Source organism: Pelmatolapia mariae, linkage group LG18 (assembly GCF_036321145.2).
Source record: "Pelmatolapia mariae isolate MD_Pm_ZW linkage group LG18, Pm_UMD_F_2, whole genome shotgun sequence".
Classification (NCBI taxonomy): Eukaryota; Metazoa; Chordata; class Actinopteri; order Cichliformes; family Cichlidae; genus Pelmatolapia; species Pelmatolapia mariae.
The window spans coordinates 13324766-13346699 of record NC_086243.1 but is presented as its reverse complement, the minus strand read 5'-3'; the positions used below and the strand labels follow the sequence as shown (position 1 = coordinate 13346699).

Here is a 21934-nt window from a genome sequence, read left to right as displayed (position 1 = left end):
CAGTGATTAGTTTCTATGGCTTCAGCTATACAGACAGACAAACCTTTATTGTCATTCAGTCTATACACAAACAGTGCGAAGACACGTTTCCTGGCTCAGAATAGTGCAAACCGTGTGGTAAGGTCCATATAAAGGACACAGAATTAATTAAACATAAATATGGATATCAGTATAAATATATACTGCACATTAGATTTCTTTGCTTTAAAGCTTTAACTCAATATTAAAAAAGAGCTTAATTCGGATCACACATTTCTGTGGTATAGCATTTGTAATAGCCTATAACATAAGTCCAGATTTTATAGAATTTGTATTGATATTTGCTGTGTTTTGAGTAAATACTAAATATTTTGTGTATGGTTTTGGAATATTGTTGACACACTGATTGCATTTGAGACTTAGCGTACTTTTTAAAATACACACTACCACACCTATGATATTGTTTTTGGACTTAAAAACTTTTATTTATTTGTTCATTTATGTATGTATTTATTAACAAAAATATATTTATTTCTTTGCACGGACACAAAAAACAAAATTAAATTAAATTCAATTTGTTACAGTGTGTACTGGCCTAATTGTAATTGTAAACATATGAAAATTCCACAGGATTTCACCGTCAGTGCATCTGTTTAACCACACCTTCTGGTTCATTTCTCTTCAGCCCACCTAAGGAGCCAACGATGCATTAGAAAGCATGTATTACTGTGGGTTGTTTGCTCGTATTTATCCGTATCTTAGCATGCAGCTGCTTCTGGGCGTGTCAGTGAATGACGTGTAGCAGCACGGAGAGTGCGATGCATGCTAGAGCCAATTTCACAGAAAATCCTGATCCGCAACAAAATTGAATGTTTCCTTCCTTTTTTTCATGCTCTGCCTCTTTCCCATGTCCCCTCCCCCCCTCAAATATTTTGACGTACACCTCAGAAATATCGATCCCCGTGGAATAAAGCAGGCCACTGCTAGACAGGGTGCCGTTGCAGTCCTCCACCAGCTGAGGGCAGAGCAGGACAAAACATGTTTGGGAGGTGCCAAGACATGTGGAATGGGACACTGAAATGAAAACTGAGTAATGTAAAGAACACATTCAATCAATGTGCACGCGTGTGGGTGTGTGCGTGTGTGTGGGGTGGGGGTGGGGGGATCTTTCTCAAAGGTGTAACGATGCTTTGAAGTTGATATGGCAATGGGAGGATTGAGCTGATGGTATTCATTCTTAAAAGAATGCAGACTATTGATTGCGCTTATTCTGCTTCTAGACGGGTGTAACAATAAGTAGCTCTGCCACTGAAACAATCCCTCCCCCTGTGATAACAACTGGTGGGGGGTGTCTTTCTTATTAAACCAGTGGTCTGTGCTCTACATGTCCAGAAAGGAAATAACTGAAAAAAATACATTATTCGTGGCTTTCCCATAATAAGCACATAATGGGCTCTCATGAGAGCAGATGATTATTATCTCTGAAGAAAGCTTTACTCATGAATTTAAGATGAAGATAAAACCACAAAGCAAACGATGCTGCAAGACGATTTCGTTTTTCAATGTTTATTTTTAGTTTTGAGCTTGCATTTATAATTTCTGCTCATAATTAGTCTCTAAATGTAGAAAAACTTTTGTTAAAACTCCCTAAAATACATATCATTAGAAAGTTCTACTTTTTTTTTGTCTTCAGAGCACTATAAGAAGCAAAACAAATTTACATTTAGTGAGCAACAATAAAGGATCTAAACAGCTCCAAAGATTATTCATTCCTTTTTAACACGAGGGAGTCCAGATATTAAAGTTTGTGGTGACAAACAAGAACCAGTGGTTCCCATGGTCAGTGCAGCTGATAAAGCTGATATTACTGCAATATCACTGCGCAGTGTGTCACGTTTCCTCCAGCAGGGCTGACCTACTAAGACAGCAACGCTTACAGCAGAAAGAGCGTGTTGTCTGCAGTCGCATAGGCAGTGGTGTGCAGATTACTTCATCTGAAAAACAGTGTCTTTTATAACATGGGGGATCATCTAATCATCAGATTTATGCAAAACCTACAGAGGTAGTTTTCATGAAACTCAGTGAAGCAGTCTTAAAATTGCAAAACAGTGGTGGACGGTGTCTGACTTTTTTTTTCTTTTTTTTTGTCAAACTCCAAACGGTGGGAAATGTATTCCCTTTACTAATGACAGAAGGATTTTACATATTCAGGCAACTGATTCCCAAACTTGGCAGTAGAAAAAGGAATAGATAACATTAAATTTAAGAAATAACAAAAACTATCGATGTCATGATATCAGATTTTTAAATGTAATAATAAACTTAGAAACTGATAGAATCCACATGATGTGCCTGCGGATACTGAATTTAGATTTAAAATGAACATTTGGGGTTGTTACCTGAAGCTCTTTAGGGAAATCAGAAAGCCAACTAAAAAAAATCTTACATGATTGAAAACAATTCCCAGTTGTATGCGGGCATTCGCTGCAAGCGTAGCGCTGAAGAAGCCAATTACATGACACTTGTAGCTGTGAGAGTGAGGAGAAACCTGTGGATTATCTCATACTAGTGGCACACATGATGGGAAATTTCAAAAAGCAGACGCTGAGCTGGTACTCTGTTGTAGCTGTAGCTGAAGGCTGTGTTTAATCTTTGTCTCCTAATTGCAGAGTTTAGGATTTTACCAATAATGGACAGTCAGCTCCACTAGAGACAGCGGAGAAGCGTGTTTCTCCTATTTGCACACACTAACAATTTCCCAGCTGCAGGTATAGAACGATTTTGCTCACATTAGAGCAATTACTGAGCTTAAGATAAGAGCTAATGAAAATGCACTTTGTGGCTGGTTAAATGACCTTGATGTAAGCTTCAAACATGTTTTCAGCCCGTGACTTCACACCCATGGACCTGAAGAAAGCATTTCTTTGATCACTGCAGTAGCTGTGTATTTTTTATATGATTCTTTTGCTCTCCACACATCTTATTGCACACTTTCTTGTCAGGGAATAGGGTTATGTGAGCCGTGAGACCATTTCTGTGGAGCTGAAATGCAGTCATTGGTACCTGTGCAGGTCATTTCACTGGAAGAGAACTGACCAGCATAAAAGTGATTTCAAGGTATATTTCATTTTAAAACATCCAAAGATGTCCAATAGATGTTCTTTTCCTTCACCCTAACCAACCTGGTCTCACATGGAGATATGTGAATATGCATTCACAGTATAATCTCATATGCAATAACAGTTATTATGTGTACTGAGCAGCAACCTATTCCTGGTATCTAGAGATGTGCTCAAAATGCCCCGGTTAGATAATCACTGCACGTAAAGTACTTTGATACTCTCTAATCTCCAGTTACAACAGCAATAAAGATAGCAGCGCTCTGCTGCCATTTAATTAGGCGTATTCATGGATATGTTGATTTTAAAGCAACTAATATACTTAAGAGGCAAGTCTTTGAAAAACTAAAGTATAGCGGTCATAATGGATTTGTACGGTGGCTTCACTGTGAGCGTTATTTTCTTAAGTAAGAAAGAGTAACACAGCAGAATATGCTGATACACCATCATTTCCATTAGTCCTGCCAGAATGTATTTAAATAACCTTTTCTGGCCTTATACAACAGGGGCTTTTTGAAACATTTGAAATGTATTTTAGGTCTGGAAATCCAACCTAGCCTGTAAAACAAGCGTCTCCACCAAGCCTGGGAATCAGACACCTCGGAGAATTTGATTTATTCACATTATGCATGCCTGGCAAACAAAAGATAAGAAAGATTTGCGTCCTTTCTGCCGTGCCACGGTTTCACTTTCGTTCTTCCCGTAAAATCCCTCTTCACTCTGAAACTTTTGAACAGCTTAGTAAAGGTAACAAAAAAACATAAATTCAGAACCCAAAGAAAATATCTGGCATCTCTGTCTGCTTCGAGCCATCTGATGAAGGTAAAAATGTCAAATAAAATTATATGAAGAGAAAGGAAAATGGCTTTGAATTATTTGAGCTACCAGGCTGTGTTCCCTCAAAGGTGTAACGATGCTTTGAAGTTGATATGGCAATGGGAGGATTGAGCTGATGGTGTTCATTCTTAAAAGAATGCAGACTATTGATTGTGCTTATTCTGCTTTTAGACGGATGTAATACTAAGTAGCTCTGCCACTGAAACAATCCCTTCCCCTGTGATAACAATGAGATAATCTCTGCCAGTGTGCATGTTCCCCTTGTGTAATTGCTGGAAGAACACATTATGTAATATCTTTTGCTTCATGGGGCGTGCTAGCATGAAACAGATGCTCTTAATTATGACAGCAAAGATAAGGAACGGATAACGTTGTTTTGCATTAGGAAAGCAAAAAAAAAAAAAAAAAAAAGTCATTGATCAGCTTTCTAAAGAGCTGTAACTTGAGGAGCAAATGTCTATTTGATAGACACAAAGAAAATAAATACTTCATTTAGAAGGATGCACGTTTTTTTTCTCATGTCGATCCACCTTGATTGATCCATCCCTTCACAGTAGCTTCAGCTGAACTCTTTGTTCTTGTAAACAGTTTGCTGACAGACAAAAAAAAAAACATTAAGGTAATTATCAGTGTTTGTTTGCTGCCAGCGACTGAAAGAAACTGTCCAGAATCTGCAGACAATCGCATTCTCTTTCTTGATGCTTTGACAACAAGCCTCACTGAAAAGTCTTTGCAGCTGTTTGCTGAAATTTTATTTTTCTCAAACCACTGAAAAACTGCAGTTGTTGAGCCACTTTTTAAAAAAGAGTAGCTTGGACACATCTGCTATTATAGACCAAAATAACCTTTGTACATAGCAATTATATTTAATCTCTGTCTGGTTTTTGGTTTTTTAACCGTCCCACTTAAAGTTCAGTTTGGCAAGATTTTAGCTATAGCCTTAGATCTCAGGGCTCCTTTAGACAGAGGTGAGTGTACAATACCAACAGATAAACTATAAAAGGCCTCCACTGCTGAAGTCATTTGAACCATTCGGTTATGTAAAAGATGTTTTTTCACACGACTCCATCCATTCCTGTGAAAAACTCAGTATACCTTTACTGCTATGCTAATAAAATGCACTTTATTAATTGATTTTCAGAAAGTTTGACCACTTCTATACAGGCAGAAGATTTTGCAGTTTACCAGTCAGGTATGTTAGAACACAATCTTCCCAGGAGTAGATGTTCCAGCAAATTCAGTCCAAGGTGAGATTGTGCAATGCTCTGAAAATTTCAAAAAGCCCAAGAGCTACATCTTTGCAAGCCTCAGCATGTTAAATGTTAAAGATGGTGACAGCATTATTAGAAAAAGACAGAACAACTATTCCTTGTTTGGATGGGATGCCAGGAGAAAGGTTCTTCTTTCTAAAAACATAGCAGCATGGCTTATATTTGCAAAGCTGCATCTGTACAAACAATAAGACTTTTGAACCAATGTGCTTTGGATGGATGAGACAAAAAAAAAGGGGGGGGGGGTGGGGTGGGGGGGGGGTCGGTTATAATGGAGAAAACCAAGCACGGTGGTGGAGGGGTGATGATTTGGGCTTGTTTTAAAGCCACGGGATCTGGGCACCTTGCAGTCGTTGAATCAACCGCGAACTCCTCTGTGCACCATCTGTCTCAGATAAATCTTGGCAAGCACAGCAGCAAATCTACAACAATCTACAATGAAAACAATGAAGTATTGCTATGGCCCAGTCGAAGTCCAGACCCTAACCTGACTGAAACACTACACTTAAGATAGTTGTGCATAAACAAGTGCCCATAAAATCCGCCACAGTGATGTGAGAGACTGATAAAGTCATTAAAAAAAGTTATTGCTGCTACAAGTAGATCTACAAGCTACTGAATCATTGGATCATGTGAAAACTTTATTTTTTATGTGACTGTATCTTCTGGAAACTTGTTTCTGTAATTTTGGATCTAAGTGGACCAACATGAATTTGGGGGTTCCCTGCAGCTCACTCATTGTTCTCTTCTATTTGCACATAGAGCCTTTCACTGGGCTTCATTATGTGAGATATTACCAAGACTATCATTAGTAACTCTTGGACTGTCTTAAAATCATTTTAGATGTGCCAGAACTGTCTCCAGCTAAACGACAGCTAACTGAAAGATAGTTCTCATTTCGGTTTCTGGCTTCGATGACCAAAGACCAAGCCCGAAATCTCAGTGTAATCCTGACTCCTATTGACTTTTACCTTTTAATTAAATTAGTTTAAGTCTTCATTCAGCCTTAAAGCCATAAGAAGAATCAGGAAGAAGTCCCATAAAAGGGGAGCATTTTTTTCTTTTCCTTGGATTTCCATCCAGAAACCTCCCAGACAGCTTCAGCTCTGCTTCAAATCAGATCTCTGCGCTGTCTTTCAGTGTCAGTGAATAGAGTTTGAAGTACAGCTGCCCTTTTTATTAATCCCTCAGTGGCTTAAAAGCACATCCTGACTTTCTTTTACTAACTCTCTCCACTTTTCAAATAATCAAACAGACAGTTTCTAACCCTTGAATTCAGATTAAACCCTTTCGTGTGTGTTTCCACTGCCTCGTGGATTCCTTAGTGATGAGCAGAGAGAGGAGTATTGAACTTTTGTTGGCCTTAGTCCAAACTGGTGCAAATTAAATGTCAGTCTTTCCACTTTCTGTGTTTGAAAGCAATAAATTGGGCTTTAAATTTAGCTTGTCCAATTTAAAAAAAAAAGAAAAAAAAAAAGAATTTGACAGCATACACCAATTGCTGATTTATGACCTCAAAGGTCACACTTATTTACAATTAAGTAATCTCCCTTCTTCTTGTCCTAATTGGCTCTCTCTGCTGTCTGACTAACAGTGGATTGGACAGTGATCAGCTGGGTTGGGGAATGCTGTTGTGTGATATGGCATTTCAACTTTGTCCCTGAAGGCTTACTCAGATGTTTCTCCTTCACGCTAAAGGCACAAGGAACGTACCAATCTGGCCGTGTGTTGCATTTGTACGCCTGAAGGAGACTTTCGCTGAAATTCCACCAGCTGCTTTAATGTCAGAATTATGACGCTGACTACAGACAAGGTAAGATCACTGGGTGCAGTTAATGCTTTTTGTGCAAGAGAGTGATTCAGCATGAGTGCGTGTCAAGAAAGCGTCGCTTTAAAAAAGGCGAACGTGAATGCAAGTTTGTCAAAGACAAGTGAAGTGTGAGATTGAGCGAGTTTTTGACACCCAGGTGAAATTGGGTAATACTGTGAAAAACATTTTATCTTTTGAAAAACTGAGGAACACTTCAATTTCAGAACCATCACTGTTTGTTTCAGGTGTATGATGGGATGGACATCATTGACCTTCTGCTCAAAAACACAGGTGAATCCACCAGTTGCCACAGCAACCAAACGTGGACCATCTCAACTAATGATGTAAGTGTGCTTCTCATTGTGCACAGTTTGCTCCTAAACCGAATCACTCAGGGGAAAACATAATCACGGCCACGAATTCATCTCATTATGAGAACCTGAGTGCTGAGTTTAAACTGTATTCTGGGGTGTGCCTGATTGTATAGCGGCAAGTGTTGCAAATAGCGATGAGGGGAACCAAAGCTAACAGAGAGAGAGAGAATTGAAAGCCTGGTGTGTTCACGCTTCTGTGTCTGCTTGTTTGTGTGAATACTATTATCTATGATCTAAATTAATTCTGCCAATCAAGCCATAATGTAATTATGTATGCATACTCTCTTCAGACACTGAGCACTAAGCAAAGCGATTCTGATGATTTCTTGGAGTTCCTGCTGCATGGGAGCGACTCCTCCTCTGTGCCAGCATCACCCCTGTGGTCTCCCTGCACCAGTGACAGTGGCATCAACGAGGACCCCCTGACAGATCCCACAAACAGCCCTCACGCAACCTGCGCAGCCTTCACTCCCTGTGACATTCAGGCTTTCACGCAGTCTTCATGTCTTGTGAATCAGACAGCGGCAAATGAAAAAAAGCCAGATGTTGTTATCGATCTCGGTAAGACAACATTTAAATAGCAAAGGGTTAACCGGCTTGCTTTTTTATACTGGCCAGAAACATGTACTGAACTTGAACCTGTAAAGCAGTAGTTTGTTTTAACAGTGAGCGCAAATGTGAGGTTGAGACGCGTAAAGAACAATGTAACCAGGGCACAGGACTGCCAGATGAAAAAGGGGAAGCTTTTGACATTGTGAGATCTGTCATTTTGCGATTTCTGTAGTGGGATAATGAGGGCTTTTGACTGAGCCTCCGACGGCGGACCTTTCAAAGAGCCACTTGTTTGGTTTTTCCCATTTTTGAACATCTTTAAAGATAAACGGTTGTGATTATTGCCATTCATAAGCTGTTTTGTGAGGGCAGCTATTTTGAATATTGGTTCATTTCACTGTGCAGTTTTTTGACCCACCACTAGTGCCAGACATCTGAAAATGACCGAGTAAACCTAGACACATACATTTCATTTTTTTTAAAAACACATGCATCACCTTCTAATTACAACAAAAGTTTCTAAAACACAAGCAAATACATCCACAAGGTCATAATTATGAGGAAAGGAAAGTAATCTTTTCAGGCTGTAATTTCTTTAACTCTTTACATAACTGCTTAATCACTCATCAGCCTCACAATTACAGTGGAAAGCTGTTTTATTTGTCTGTACTGGACTTCATCAGTGAATGAGTGAATATAGTCATCATTTACTTCTTCATGGAGTTTGTGGTATCATTAAGTAGCTGACTAATATACAGTATATATTGTCTGTTAGGTTAAAGATCAGTGTTCATTTAATTCATTACAGGGAACAATTGTTGTAACACTGGTCCTGTGCTTGTAAGACCATATTACAAAGTCACTTTCAGCAGCTTCTCGAAGCTGTGTAACAGCTATTACCGTGAAGGTTAAATCCATTGTGCATTTGAAAGGTAGCGACAACTACACAAACCACCATAAACTGCAGCCTTTAACTCACCACAGAACCAGTGTGGGTGTAATTCAAATGTATGAATTTATATCCACAAGGGAAGCATTACTGGTTTAAATGCTCCTGCCAGAAAAGATCAGCAGATAAGACCAGAGGGTTCCTAATGATTCGAAATGGCTGTGGAGTGTTGGCATATCAATATTAATGCAACCCACGCAATTTAACATTAGTGTTTCCCAGTGTTTCCCAGTGTTTACAGTTTTCCACATTTGCTTTGACACATTTCTTGAAACCTTTCACACATATTATGTATTTTTTCTTAGCTGTTAACACAAAATCTAGACACAATACTCAAAGTCAAACTACTGTTCATAAAACCTCTGACTCTTGTAAACAATCGTATCGAAATAGTTTTGACTGTGCTTTCAGGTCACACTCAAAACCTGCAACAATAAGAGCACTAACGAGCCTTCATTGAACAATACATCAAAAAAAAAAAAAGGAAAACACAACATCAGGGTGTGGACTTTAAAAATAGTTTGAATAATCAGAATAAAATATAACAGAAAATCAAAATGCAGTTAATGTCAAGACAAGATCCGGTTAAAAAACAGAATGAAATAGAATACAGGAAAACAGATCATTACAAAAATAGTTACTGTTAATAAGAATCTTAATGGAAAACAGGCACAGTCAGTGATTTTTTTGAGGTTATTTAATAGAAAAAACTGTACTGTGCTGATGCTGTACTCATAGTATCTACCTAATAATACACAGGAGCAGGTCTGCAGTTTATAATCCTATGATCTATGTATGATCTATCTATGTATCAAAGGTGGAGAGGCGTAGGCTTTCGAGTGCCATGGAGGGAGATTTAACTTTGTGCCTGCACCTTCAGTCTGAAGATATGAAAGATCGTACCTATATTTTATCATTGGAGAAGGGGTCCACCTCAACAATATGCGAAAACATCTGGATAAAATGTCATCCTTTCCTTCTTATCTCAAACCTCCTGAAATGAAGTCACATGAAAACATACAGACAAATTTATTTATTCCTGATATTGTTGCAATTACAGTCAGTAGATTAGACATGTGACCCTCCAGTCTGGGACAGCTGACAGAAAACAACAAAAGCTGTTTGTAAATTAACATTATGGCAGCTAATGTCTTAAAATTCAAACTTTCCCTCTGATAAACAGCTGGATTACATTCTCACATTGTATGTGAGTTTATTTACTAAGCATCAAAACCCAACAAGGTTACATCCATTTTAAAGAAAGTTTCACTCATGCTGGCAAACACCAGCTAACAGCAGCAAAAACAACAGAGTAAGGCTTAAGCATATCCTCAGCAACTCACCTCATCTCATGTCATCCATCACAACTGACCTTCGTTAACTCATCAACTTATATCGAACTCTCACAAACTTCCACAGCCCACTTCAAAGTAAATAGATGTGGACACCTCTCACCCGTCATTGGCAGCTGAGGTAAACAGTGGGCTGACAGCCTTCACACAAATAAAGAAATCGAGCAGATCCGGATCCGGTTCAAACAATAGTAGATACACACTGGCTGGCTGTGGCGATTATGGAGTACAGTCTAAATTTAATGTCATTGATCTCTCTTGGCTGGCTAAAACATTTTTCTCATATTGCAGCAACTGTAGCTCGGATTATGCATTTGAATCGAGATGGGTAAGAAAACAAAACTCAGTTGACTGAAATTTACTGACATCTAGAGGTGAAAATGTTTACTTACTGAAACTTTAAATTAAAACCCAGAAAAAAGCAAAACAATCCTTTTTGAAGGAGCCCACAGTGAGCTAAACAAAGCTGGAGTGGGAGAATATTCCATATTCAAGGTGCCACAGACTGAAATGCTCTGTCAGTCCTGAGTCTTGTACAAGGAACAATCATTATATTCAGAGCCTACAACTAAAGACTACAATTAGGAGTGTGTTTAATAAGAAGCAGACATAAATTATCTAGAGCCTGTCCATTCAGTACTCTATAAGTAACTTCAAGAATAGAAAAACATCATAGAATCTACTGAATTTACTATGTAAAACACATATGTCTGTAATACTTTAATACATGTAAACATTTACTTTTGGAAAAAATGGAAAGTTCTGATGCTATTTTCTATTGTTGTTTTTCAAATTGACTTTCTGTGAACAAGAACATGGCCTATCGCAATCATCTGAAATTGGTGTTTTCCTCTTCCCTGCTGTTTTCCTCTTCTTACAAACGCTTGTACACTTTCGTGCACTAGGAACTGGCATCTGTGTGTTAACAAGAGTGAACAATTTCAAGTTGTATTTAGGAAACGAAACACAATGTGCTGTTGTTGTGCATTCCAAATGAGCACTAAGAGCAATTTATGTATAACTATCTGAAAATTAAGAGAGTGAGTCTTTCAGTAAATGGAGTTGGGACACTGTGTATTTGTTTTAAATAGTGGCATATCAGGTTTGATCAATCGTGAAACGCTGACAATATAAAAATCACACGTTCTTTAGCCTAGGTTAACTGGCTACCTTAAAACTTTCTCACAATTTTTTAATATAATTACAAGACAATGTCCAGATGTCACTAATATTAAAGTAAAGATACATACTCCAAATCAAGCCAATATTTTGTGTGACCAAGTTTTCAAGGTACTTGGCTGGTTGCTTGTTTCAGGTGGCTTTTGTAGATTTTGGCTATCTCGACTTTAGTCTCTCCCAGACTGACTCCATGAGACAAGAGCTTGATGGGGACTGTGCCATCTGATGCATAATTGGTGCAGGCATGATCAGTCTCCTCCCTGGTGGAGGATGGACAGGAATCCAAGTGTCTAAAATGCCTAAAAACTTGCGCAGCATTGTGTGTTTGCAAAGTGTTTTTAAAGCACAGAAAGATGCTGCAATGACTGACGTTTTGTGGTGGGTTTTGTTTGAACAGCAAATACAAGCAATTTTGTAAACCATGACATGTGGTGCACTGTTTTTTCTGCTTTAATATGCAGGCTGTGAGTCTGGCAGCTTAGATGAGGATATTGGAATTTCATACTACCTCGCCACAAACCAAAATCCTCTGCTACCATCCAGCCATTCTCTCACCGTGAAGGACCTGCTGTTATCCAACCTGGGACACGAAGTAAGAAGGGTTTAATAATTGTGTTTTAATAAAAGTTTGTGTGGTGTCCTGTCCTACTCTGACTGAAAGAGAATTTTATTATCTGTCTGTGTCTTCTTGGGGAAAGCTGCAAATAGAGTCACTTTAAGTGAAATGTATTCTGTCCATCTGGTTCACAGGCGCAGCGAATCCCCCAGCATTCCTTGCGGGAGCTTGTACTTAATGAGGATGAGAAGAGGCTTCTGGCTAAAGAAGGGGTAAACTTGCCCAGCAGACTGCCTCTATCCAAGGTACATGAGCGACATACACATGTATGTAGGGCAGACGTCTCTGCACAAGCATGCTCCAAACACATCCACAAACACACACTCATGATCTAAATCTGTATCCCCAGTTACACAAAGTCAGCCAGATATGATGCCCCCCCTACCCCACCCACCCTTCCCCACCACACACACACACACACACACACACACGCACGCACACACACACACACACACACACACACACACACACACACACACACACACACACACACACACGCACGCACACACACACACACACACACACACACACACACACACACACACACACACACACACACACACACACATCTCTCTCAACCTAGTTTCAGCTCACATACCTTTTTCTTTATTCTCTCTTGTCCTGGTCTCCCATGTGTTTCATCTCCTTGACAAGTTTGAAGAGAGAGTTTTGAAAAAGATCCGGCGGAAAATCCGCAACAAGCGCTCAGCTCAGGAAAGTCGGAAGAAGAAAAGGGAATATGTTGATAGCCTGGAAGAAAGGTATGACATTATCTCTGCACCGACTTAGGAAACATTTTTTTAATCATCTGCTTTGGATTTTTAATGTTTTTCAGTGATTCAGTGAATGTTTTGTTGTTCATTAAGTAAAGCACAGTTCATGATTCCTGGTATTTGTCAAATAGTTCCCTGAAAAAAATCCTCACAGGAAGCTCAAAAAAAAAATTGCATAACAAACTCAAACAACAATAGTGAGTTGTCTTGAATTAAAAAAAGAAGAAGAAGGAGAGCTGTGCAGCAGTAGTTGTCATGGCCTCCAGCAAAACCAATTAATTACAGAAACTTATTCAAGAGAAACATTATATAGTGCCAAAATTGATAAAAGAAATACAACCCATTAAAATTCAGTTCCAGTGAAGCAGCCCAAAATGAAAGACATAAACCTTGTTATTTCTTTATTTTTTCACTAATAAAGATCATTATCTGGATACAGAAAGAAATACCATTTTCAAAACATTGCTGCAAAAGAGAATTTTTTTTTCATTTGAGGAATATTTAGATAAAAACAAAAAACAAACCTGCACATAAGCATTACTGTCTATAATGCCAACGGCACTTCAGTAAGAACAAAGATACAAAAAGATGATGTTTTAATAATGCAGAGAATAATATATATTCATACTCCTGCTGTGGAAAAAAAGAAAGTGAGCCTTCTCTCAGTTCTAAGGTTATATATCAGGGTATAATAAAAAAGATGATCTAGTCTTTACATGGTCTTAAATTTAGGTAAATTTAATCTGAGAAGGACAACAACATTCTCACATTAAACTGTGTTGTGACAAAAAACTAAACCAAAATCCAGAAACAGTCCTGTGAGAAACTAGGCACACCCAGTGATTCAGTAGCTTGTAGAAATACCTTTAGCAGCAATAACATGAAGTAATTGTTTCCTGTATGACTTCATTAGTCTCTGCCATCATTGTGAAGGAACTTTACCCCACTCTTCTTTAAATTCATCCACAGATCTTTTAAGGTCTCACCACATTTCAACAGGTCTGGACTTTGACTGGACCATTGCAGCACCTTGATTCTTTTCTTCCTTTCTTTTTGGGATCATAGTCCTGTTGTTGGACCCAGTTTTGCCCAAGCTTTAGCTGTCAGACAGATGGCTTCACATTTGGTTCAAGAATACTTTGGTATACAGAGAAGTTCATGGTCACCTCAATGACTACAAAGTGCCCAGGACCTGTGGCTGTAAAACAAGCCCAAATCATCACCCCCCACCACCGTGCTTGACAGCTGGTGGGGGATGTTTGTGCTGATACGCTGTGTTTGGCTTTCTCCAAACTTGGCACTGTCCGTTATGACCAAAACACCTCAATTTTTGTCTAATCCTTCTAAAGGACATTGTTCCAGAAGTTTTGTGAGGTTTTTTTTTAGATGAAACCCTTCTAAACAAGCCACACTTGTTCAGCCTTTTTCTAATTGTACTGTCATGAGTTTTAACATTTAACATGCTCACTGAAGGCTGTGGAGTCTGAGATGTAGCTCTTAGATTTTTTTTAAAGTTTTTGTAAGGATTGGATGGTCTGACTGAGGTGAATTTTCTGGGATGTCCATTCCTGGGGAGATTGGCATCTGTTGCTTTCCACTTGTGAATAATCTTTTTCACTGTAGAATGAAAAAATTTTCTGAGTGGCCTGATAACCCTAATTGGTTTTCTAAGATCATTGCTGATGTCTTTCCTGCTTGGATTTGTGATAACGCATACCTGAATGCTCCAGACCTGCAAACTAGCAAAACGTCTTGACGATCTGTTAATCAAGTGCATTTCATTAGCAGCAGCTAATTTTTAACACTCTTCTTCTGCACTTTGACTTAGTTTTTATTGACATAGTATAATATGTCACGGTTTGCAGTTTATCTGAGGTTGTATATACTCATTTTAAGACCTCTTAGAGATCTTAATATTGTCTATGAGAAAAAAAATCGGTGTTCAGTATAGTCAAAGACCTGAAAGTTTCTACATTCATTGAACATTTTAAAGAAACTCAGAATACCCACCATACTGTGATAACTGCTCCACTGTGGGGCACCAAAACACTAACGGTCGATCTGGACCACTTTCTCATTGTGCATACATGCAAACTCACAGACGTAGTCAGGAGAGAGAATGGATCATTCCTAAACATGATGCCACAACCCAGAACAGCAAGCAGGTTTTCTCAGAATCGCGTCAGTCTTCCTCCTCCTTCTCTACCTCGAGGCTGCAGAGAATCAGCCTCACCACACAGCCAGCAAGCCTTTGTCACCAAATTTATTAATCCCACCTGCCTCCCACATGCTGGCGCTTCAACCACATCACACCTCCACAAACAGTGCTGCGTGGTCGAGCATGTAATTTGACTCGCCTCAAAAAACGCAATGCAGCAATGTTCCCCAAATTCCTTTGTTTGTCAAATCCCTCCAGGTTTATCATTCATCAGCTTCTCTTGGGGTATTTTTAGAACTTGTTTCAGTCTGATGTGGTTCTTAAGACTGTCTCCCTCGCACTGCTGGACTCTTTTAAAACCTGCCATTACTGATCTGTCTCAGAATAAAAGAGTCGATTGAGAATGAATGGAGGTGTTTTGGACCACGGGTGTAGCGGGTGGGATAAAGCCAATACACAGTTTGGGCTTTAAAAATGGCCAAACACAAATGTGCTGTCACTTTAGTAAATATTTGAAATGTGAAAACTGTCTGTGTGTTTTGCGTACTAATGAAAATGTCTTACTGATGTAACACAGGAGGTTTATATATCTAATTACATGCTATCAACATCTCAATCAAGCTTGAGCTCTGCTGCCTCCCGATAACAAAAGTTTCATGGCAGAGTGAGATTGTCTCTCCCAGAGTCAGCATTCGTTGATAATTAAACCAGATTCAAGCGGAGCGTATCAACAGGGTGTCATTATCAGTCGAAGGCATAATGGACTCACAGTGACTGAACCAAACAAGAGAGACACCAGAAGAAGAAAGGGGGTGGAGTCCCTGGATGACAGAATGGGGTTTGCGATAACAGTCAGCAGGCTGATATTGGCAGAGAGAGAAATGGAGGGCAGGCGAGGCAACATCATAAAACGATATTTTTTTAATACGATTCTGCCCTCATTCTCCTCCTCCTCTTTCTGTAGGATGTCTGCATGTGGTGCTCACAACCTCGAGTTGCAGAGAAAGATCCAGCAGCTGGAGGAGACCAACAAGTGAGTCCTTAACTGAGGCAACGAAAGTTTAACCTGATGATTATTGGCATTAGCTGCCTGGACGACTCAGTGTTTTGTATAATGATGGAGAGCTTAAAGTTCAAAGTCCAGAAAATACAGTAAAGAACATAACACACCTGATTAGCTTTACCTGTGACAACATCCAGGACTTGCTTTTGAAAGTTGCAATGAAAAGCAAAGAGTTACCATGACTACAGCCCAGCGCACTACACTTCAGCATATGGTCTGGAAAAGTCCAAGGCTCGGAAGCTTTGGAAGCTATACCCCGGCCCAGGCACAGTCAGGGCACAGCTTCAGAGCTCTGGCATGATCGAATGGTCACTGTTAGATTTTAGAGAATGGCTATTTTAGCTCTGCAGCAATTGCTCCTGTAAAAATAGCACCACAGATGTCTCGGTTTTTCAGTTTATTTCCCTGTTTCAGTTATTTAGCTACTATGTTTTCATTAGTGGGATTATGTCTGGTTGTATTTTGTATTTTGTTGATGGCCTAAACCACTTCATCTCAAGGCTATGACACCATAAGCCCTGTTTCATGAAGCCTAAATCCAGAAATATAGGATGACAGAAATAATTAAGATTGACCATATATAGTCAGAACATCCGGGTGTTGTACATTTAACAATGGCCAGGCTGAGGAGGTGCAGCCAGATGAAAACACGGCATAATTGCAAACCCTCACATTTGTTTCCCATCAAAGTCCCTACCGGTTGAACAGATAAGGCAGCAGGATTAATCAAACCTGGACGCGGGGCTTGTACAGAGCTAGCTGCACAAAATAAATCTCCACGACATCTTTTGTGACACCGCTTTCATGAAACCGAGTCACGGCTGAAAATGGCCAAACCGTTCTGCCTGTTAAAGATTCGGGACTGAAGAGCCTGAGAGTAAAATTACCAGAATACAAAGTGCATACCATTCCAAATCTTCACACAGCTTTTCCGACTTTTCTTTCTTTTCACTCTGCAATTTTACTGTCCTGATTTTTTTATTCTTTTTCCCTGACGCTGGCAGACTGCTACTTGTAAAAACAAAATGTGTGAAGGCTCCACACACACACACACACACACACACACACACACACACACACACACACACACACACACACACACACACACACACACACTCTTCCTTCAATTTGTCCTTCTTTCTCTCTCTTTTTTTTTGCGAGAGTGATCACAGATGCTGGAAATGATGAGACCCCTTATGTGAAACTTTTGCACAGCCTCTTTCATCTTTCTGTCTGGATTTGTGTTGCAGTGCTCTGCTGGAGCAGCTAAGCCAACTACAGGCTCTCCTTCCTAATGGCCCCAGCAAAACAAGACAGAAAGCAACCTGCATCCTGGTGAGATAGAGCATTATGTATTTTTTCAGGCAGTCATAATTGTAACAAAGAAATACAGTAAACATTAAAAGTTCATAAGCACATCAAGGAGCGCGAGTGTTTGTACCGGCAGGACTGCGGCTATGAATGCTTTGAATATTTAAATGAGTCAGAGAAGCACCCGTTGGGCAAAATGTTATGTAGGTGTGTGTGTGTAATAACCTACTCAGTTTCTTCTTTCTGATCTGTGTTTTCTATGCTTGACCTCTTTTTGTCCATCTGTCTGTATTTACATCCAGGTCTTGCTCCTCTCCTTCTCTCTGCTGATTTCTTCAAATCTTCGACCAGACCCTTACAGCCAGCTCAGTCAGGCAGACTATGCAGAGACCAAAGGTCCGTAGCCATCATGCATGGCCAATCTTGCTTTCTTTTTTTCTTTTTCGTCCATGCACCCTCACTCATGCACACACACTCACTCCTCTCAACCGTATCTCTGTCTCTCAGTGCCGTCCCGCTCCTTGCAGTCGATGGATGATGCCCGAGACATCCCTCCTCCTCCACCTCCTTCTCTTCCTCTTCCTCTCCTCTGCGTTACCAGGGGCTTTGAAGCCCTGCGCAATCTGACAGAGAAGATCAGGCCCTGGACAGATCTCCCCAAAGCAGACGTCCCCTTCTCTCGCCATCAAGATCACAGGCACAAGGACCTTCACTGATTTATTCTAACAAGAAAGACGTAGCGCAGGGGTGCGAGTTTGGATGCAAGTGCAGCCCCCAACAGGGTAGTTTAAAAGCTTCTCTGCATCTGCTTTTCACTACAGAGGCTGGGTGAGGGGCTGCTCCAGCACATAAACATCCAGTTGAAAGGTGTTTCAGGAATGCACTTTCACAAAGGCCAGTAAAGAGGTCATTGATGTGGATGTAATCATTTTTCATTTTGCTCTGAATAAAAAGCCTTTAAGCACCTGCTGGATCATGTATGCTGGATCATACCTGTGCTGCTGATGCCTGTTAAATACAAACACATTAAATACACATGCACGCTCACTACTGTGATTTATTATTTTCTTTGAATATATACCGTGATCTGTGGTGCATTCAGTAGGAGCTCTGCGCAGTAATTTAATGACGCATTTGCATTTTTCACTGTGCTGGCAGTGTGTGCATGTGTGTGTGTGTGTGTGTGTGTGTGTGTGTGTGTGTGTGTGTGTGCGTGCTGAGGCTTAGACGGTTAAATCTTTGAGACAGGTTGCTACTGGCAGGATCAGCCGGGTGTGAATTCACATTTTCTCCAGTGAATTTTGGACCCGTCTGAAAGTTTTGTTGTTGTTTTGTTTCCTTCCTCCAGCGATACCATGTGTCCTGTGTCGAGGAAAACCGATTTGCAAAAATAATGAGACAATATTTTGAAAACAAAAATGATTCGGGGTCTTCAAATATGACTCAATGAGCAAATAAAAGCTTCACGTTCACAGCCAGCTGTCAAAACACCAGAGGAAAGTGGGTTTCAGTTTCATATCATTATTTCTGAGAAAGAAAAATATCGCTTACTGTAATTGTGGAAATGTAACTAAAGACTGTTTACAGATCGACGTGAAGTGCCTTTTTCTGGTGAGATGAAATAAGATAAGCAGCTTAAATGTTCTACAGCTGCAAACCTCGAACAATTTAATCTGAAAATACAATAGTAGCAGTAGATTTTAAGTCAGGAGTAACAACTGGCTGTTGGAAAGGAAAAGAGAAACGAATTGAACTGTGATTATTTTTAAATGATGAGTATGTTTGGATTATGTTCACATAAAGAAGGCACAGAGGACTCTGTAAGTGTTGTTGTTGTAAAAGTTTCTAACAGATGGATCTGAGAGCAACTTGAGGTGGGATACCTTGGCTACCTGATCTACCCCATTGTACTGTATAGTACTTACACAGTATTGTTCAGTACTGTGTGGGGGATGAGCTGTTTTATAGCCTGGTCCATAGTGCAGTACCTCTATCAGAAAGTTTATGACACCGGTGTTCTCTTATTTTTTTTGTTCTTAACTATGAAATCTGTCTCTGTAGGTGAACGTCTTGACAAATTTGTAATTAATTATACAATAAATGCAATTTTGAAGCAGAAAAACAATCCCCCAAAAAGCATCAATGAAAAATAGTACAATGTACCAAATGATTTTTCCGTATTCATTTTTATGGATGTTTTTTCCCATATTTTTTAACCAGTCATTGAATTTTACCAATAACAGTTTAGCAATATGTCCATAAACTTCCATTTAAAAAAAGAACATATACAAAAAATATATATAATATCACTATAATTTCTCCACAGTGCTTTATACTTTCAATCAAGTATCTGCAAAATTGATGCCCATCACAGTCAGCTGCAGTTTTCTGCCTCATATACTTTCACAATACTTTTAAAAGAAACACTGTTGGCATTTCCGTCAAAGCACAGCTGTGCATTCAAATCTGCATTCAATTCTATAATTTGAATACTTCTTTTTGGTTTATATTTTTACACAGTTGATTTTTTTTGTCTTTGTCGGTGGAGCTGTGTTGTGGAAATGTGAGTTTATCATCTCACTGTTTTTTTAATCTCTTGGCAGCCGTGCATCGAGCCTTTCTCTCTGAGAGCTCTCGCTGAGCAGAGAATGTGGAATAACCGAAATAAATAAATAAATATTTCTGCAAACCAAGCTCAAAACTACGGGTTCACTATACGCACACACCGGCTAGGAGTCGGAAATGAATTATTGATGAGGCAGGTTAGGCAGTGTGTTGTAATGATAAAGAGTTAAAGATGTAGGTGGAAATTCAATCAGGATCTCAGAGCTGAGCAGAGGTGCTGCTACCCGAGGGAGAAAAGAGGTCGCAGGAGGAGAAGATTGCTCAGATAATTTTAGAAGGTTAGGCTGTCCGCGTGGGGTTTCATGAACATCTGAGCATAGCTGCAGAATAATTAACCTGCACTCACAAACATGGGCACATAATTCTGACTTAATGATGACAAACATGAAAGCAGATGAGGCTGATTTTGCTCAGCAGCCTGATCTCCTTCACCCTTTTCAGTGAGTTTGTTCAGTGTCTTTTCTTTAATTCTTATCCCTGCGCAACCTTGCATATATTTACTGTTTAAACTTTAACCGGCTAAATTCTTGGGGCATTTAATATATATTTGATTTTTCTCTCCTTTGAACTAAATTTCATTTAATCTAGAGGTTTATAGCATTTGTTCAGCCTAGAACTCTTCCACTGTCATCATATTCTTTGCATTGCAGCAGCTCTGAGGAAGGCATTTAGAGCGTCCTCTCCACCAAAGAATGACATTGACGAAACGCCCTCGATCAGGCCAAGAATTTGTATTTGAATAACTGTATGTATTACTAAAGAAGAGCTCATTCTTATAACCGTGTCTGGATCCAAATTTACATTGTAACACAGTCAGTGTAAAGTGTTTTCACCTTGATCAGACAGAAATATTCACATCCCTACACACACAAACCAAAGTTTGCCTCAGCTTTACTTGCACTTATTGGACTATAGTCGAAAAGATGTCAGAAAAGGCCAACAGTGTCAGAATCTCCCCATCCATTTATTTTTAAATGAAAGCTGAATTTTTAAGCATCTTCGAAAGCCTCAGCAGAATGACAACAAGCGGCTTCACGAGGGAGATTTGGTGGGTCAGACTTCAACCACATCTGCATTTCTTTCCATGTCAGCATTGTGTACAAAAGAAGATTTATTATCATCTGAATTTGTGATTGGCTGCTTGTGAAAACAGGAAAAGAAACCAAAAGGAAAGGATACACTTTCTTCCAAATGTCCCAGCTGCTCTTATATTTGCCCCCTTTTACTAAGTTTTAGAGGCAAGAATCAATTATTTAATACCACTTGGAGCAAACTGGTTGAGGTTAAGATGTTGAGATCTCTTCTTTTTAAAGTTACAGACTGTTTTAATATGAAGGTGCTGGAGAAAATGTTTGCTGCACTATGTCTTTTCTCTCAAACACACTCAGTTTAGATCCCAGCAACACACTGTGCGAATAGCAACAGTGACCTATAAGACATGCAAATCACAAGTGCACACACACACACACACACGCACACACACACACACACACACACACACACACACACACACACACACACACACACACACACGCACGCACGCACGCACGCACGCACACACACACACACACACACACACACGTGCACGTGCGCGCACACAGCTCTTCCACTAACAGCATCAAAAAGATTGAAAGCTTTCTGATTTTCTAATGTTGAAATGAACACTGAAAAACCCTTGAAGGCAAGAAAATCTATAAAAATATGATCAATTTATCTTTAAAAATTAAAGTTAAATCTGGATTACATCAAAAAGGGGTGGGTGCGGGGGGGTATGAATGAAGCTCAGCCAAGAGTACTGACATCTGAAACTTGGTTAGTGGGGCATCTGCTTTAATAACGACAATAATATATCAACACTGGGGAGTCCGTGTGTGCACTGACAGAGCGCCATCATGCGGTGAAACGAGAAGCTGGGCGAGTATAAAAGCCTTCAGTGCGAGGAAGCTGACAGGAGAGGCAACTGCAT

General features: G+C 39.6%; 1 protein-coding gene across 1 annotated transcript; it reads left to right on the top strand.

Annotated features, from left to right (window-relative positions):
- Positions 1 to 6916: 6916 nt before the first annotated feature.
- On the top strand, positions 6917 to 18236 carry LOC134617561 (cyclic AMP-responsive element-binding protein 3-like protein 3-B). Its single transcript, XM_063462842.1, has 10 exons — positions 6917 to 7019; positions 7262 to 7360; positions 7681 to 7951; positions 11884 to 12014; positions 12173 to 12283; positions 12693 to 12799; positions 15934 to 16002; positions 17283 to 17367; positions 17646 to 17739; positions 17851 to 18236. The coding sequence occupies exons 1-10, from the start codon at positions 6999 to 7001 to the stop codon at positions 18057 to 18059; spliced, it is 1197 nt and encodes a 398-aa protein (XP_063318912.1). The 5' UTR covers positions 6917 to 6998; the 3' UTR covers positions 18060 to 18236.
- The last annotated feature ends 3698 nt before the right edge of the window (positions 18237 to 21934 follow it).

Bases quoted from the DNA above. Each gene is read 5' to 3' on its own strand.
- LOC134617561 (XM_063462842.1), top strand. From the start codon at position 6,999: ATGACGCTGACTACAGACAAG. The intron at 7,020-7,261 runs GTAAGATCACTG...TGTTTGTTTCAG, and splicing joins TGACGCTGACTACAGACAAG to GTGTATGATGGGATGGACAT. The intron at 12,800-15,933 runs GTATGACATTAT...CTCTTTCTGTAG, and splicing joins GTTGATAGCCTGGAAGAAAG to GATGTCTGCATGTGGTGCTC.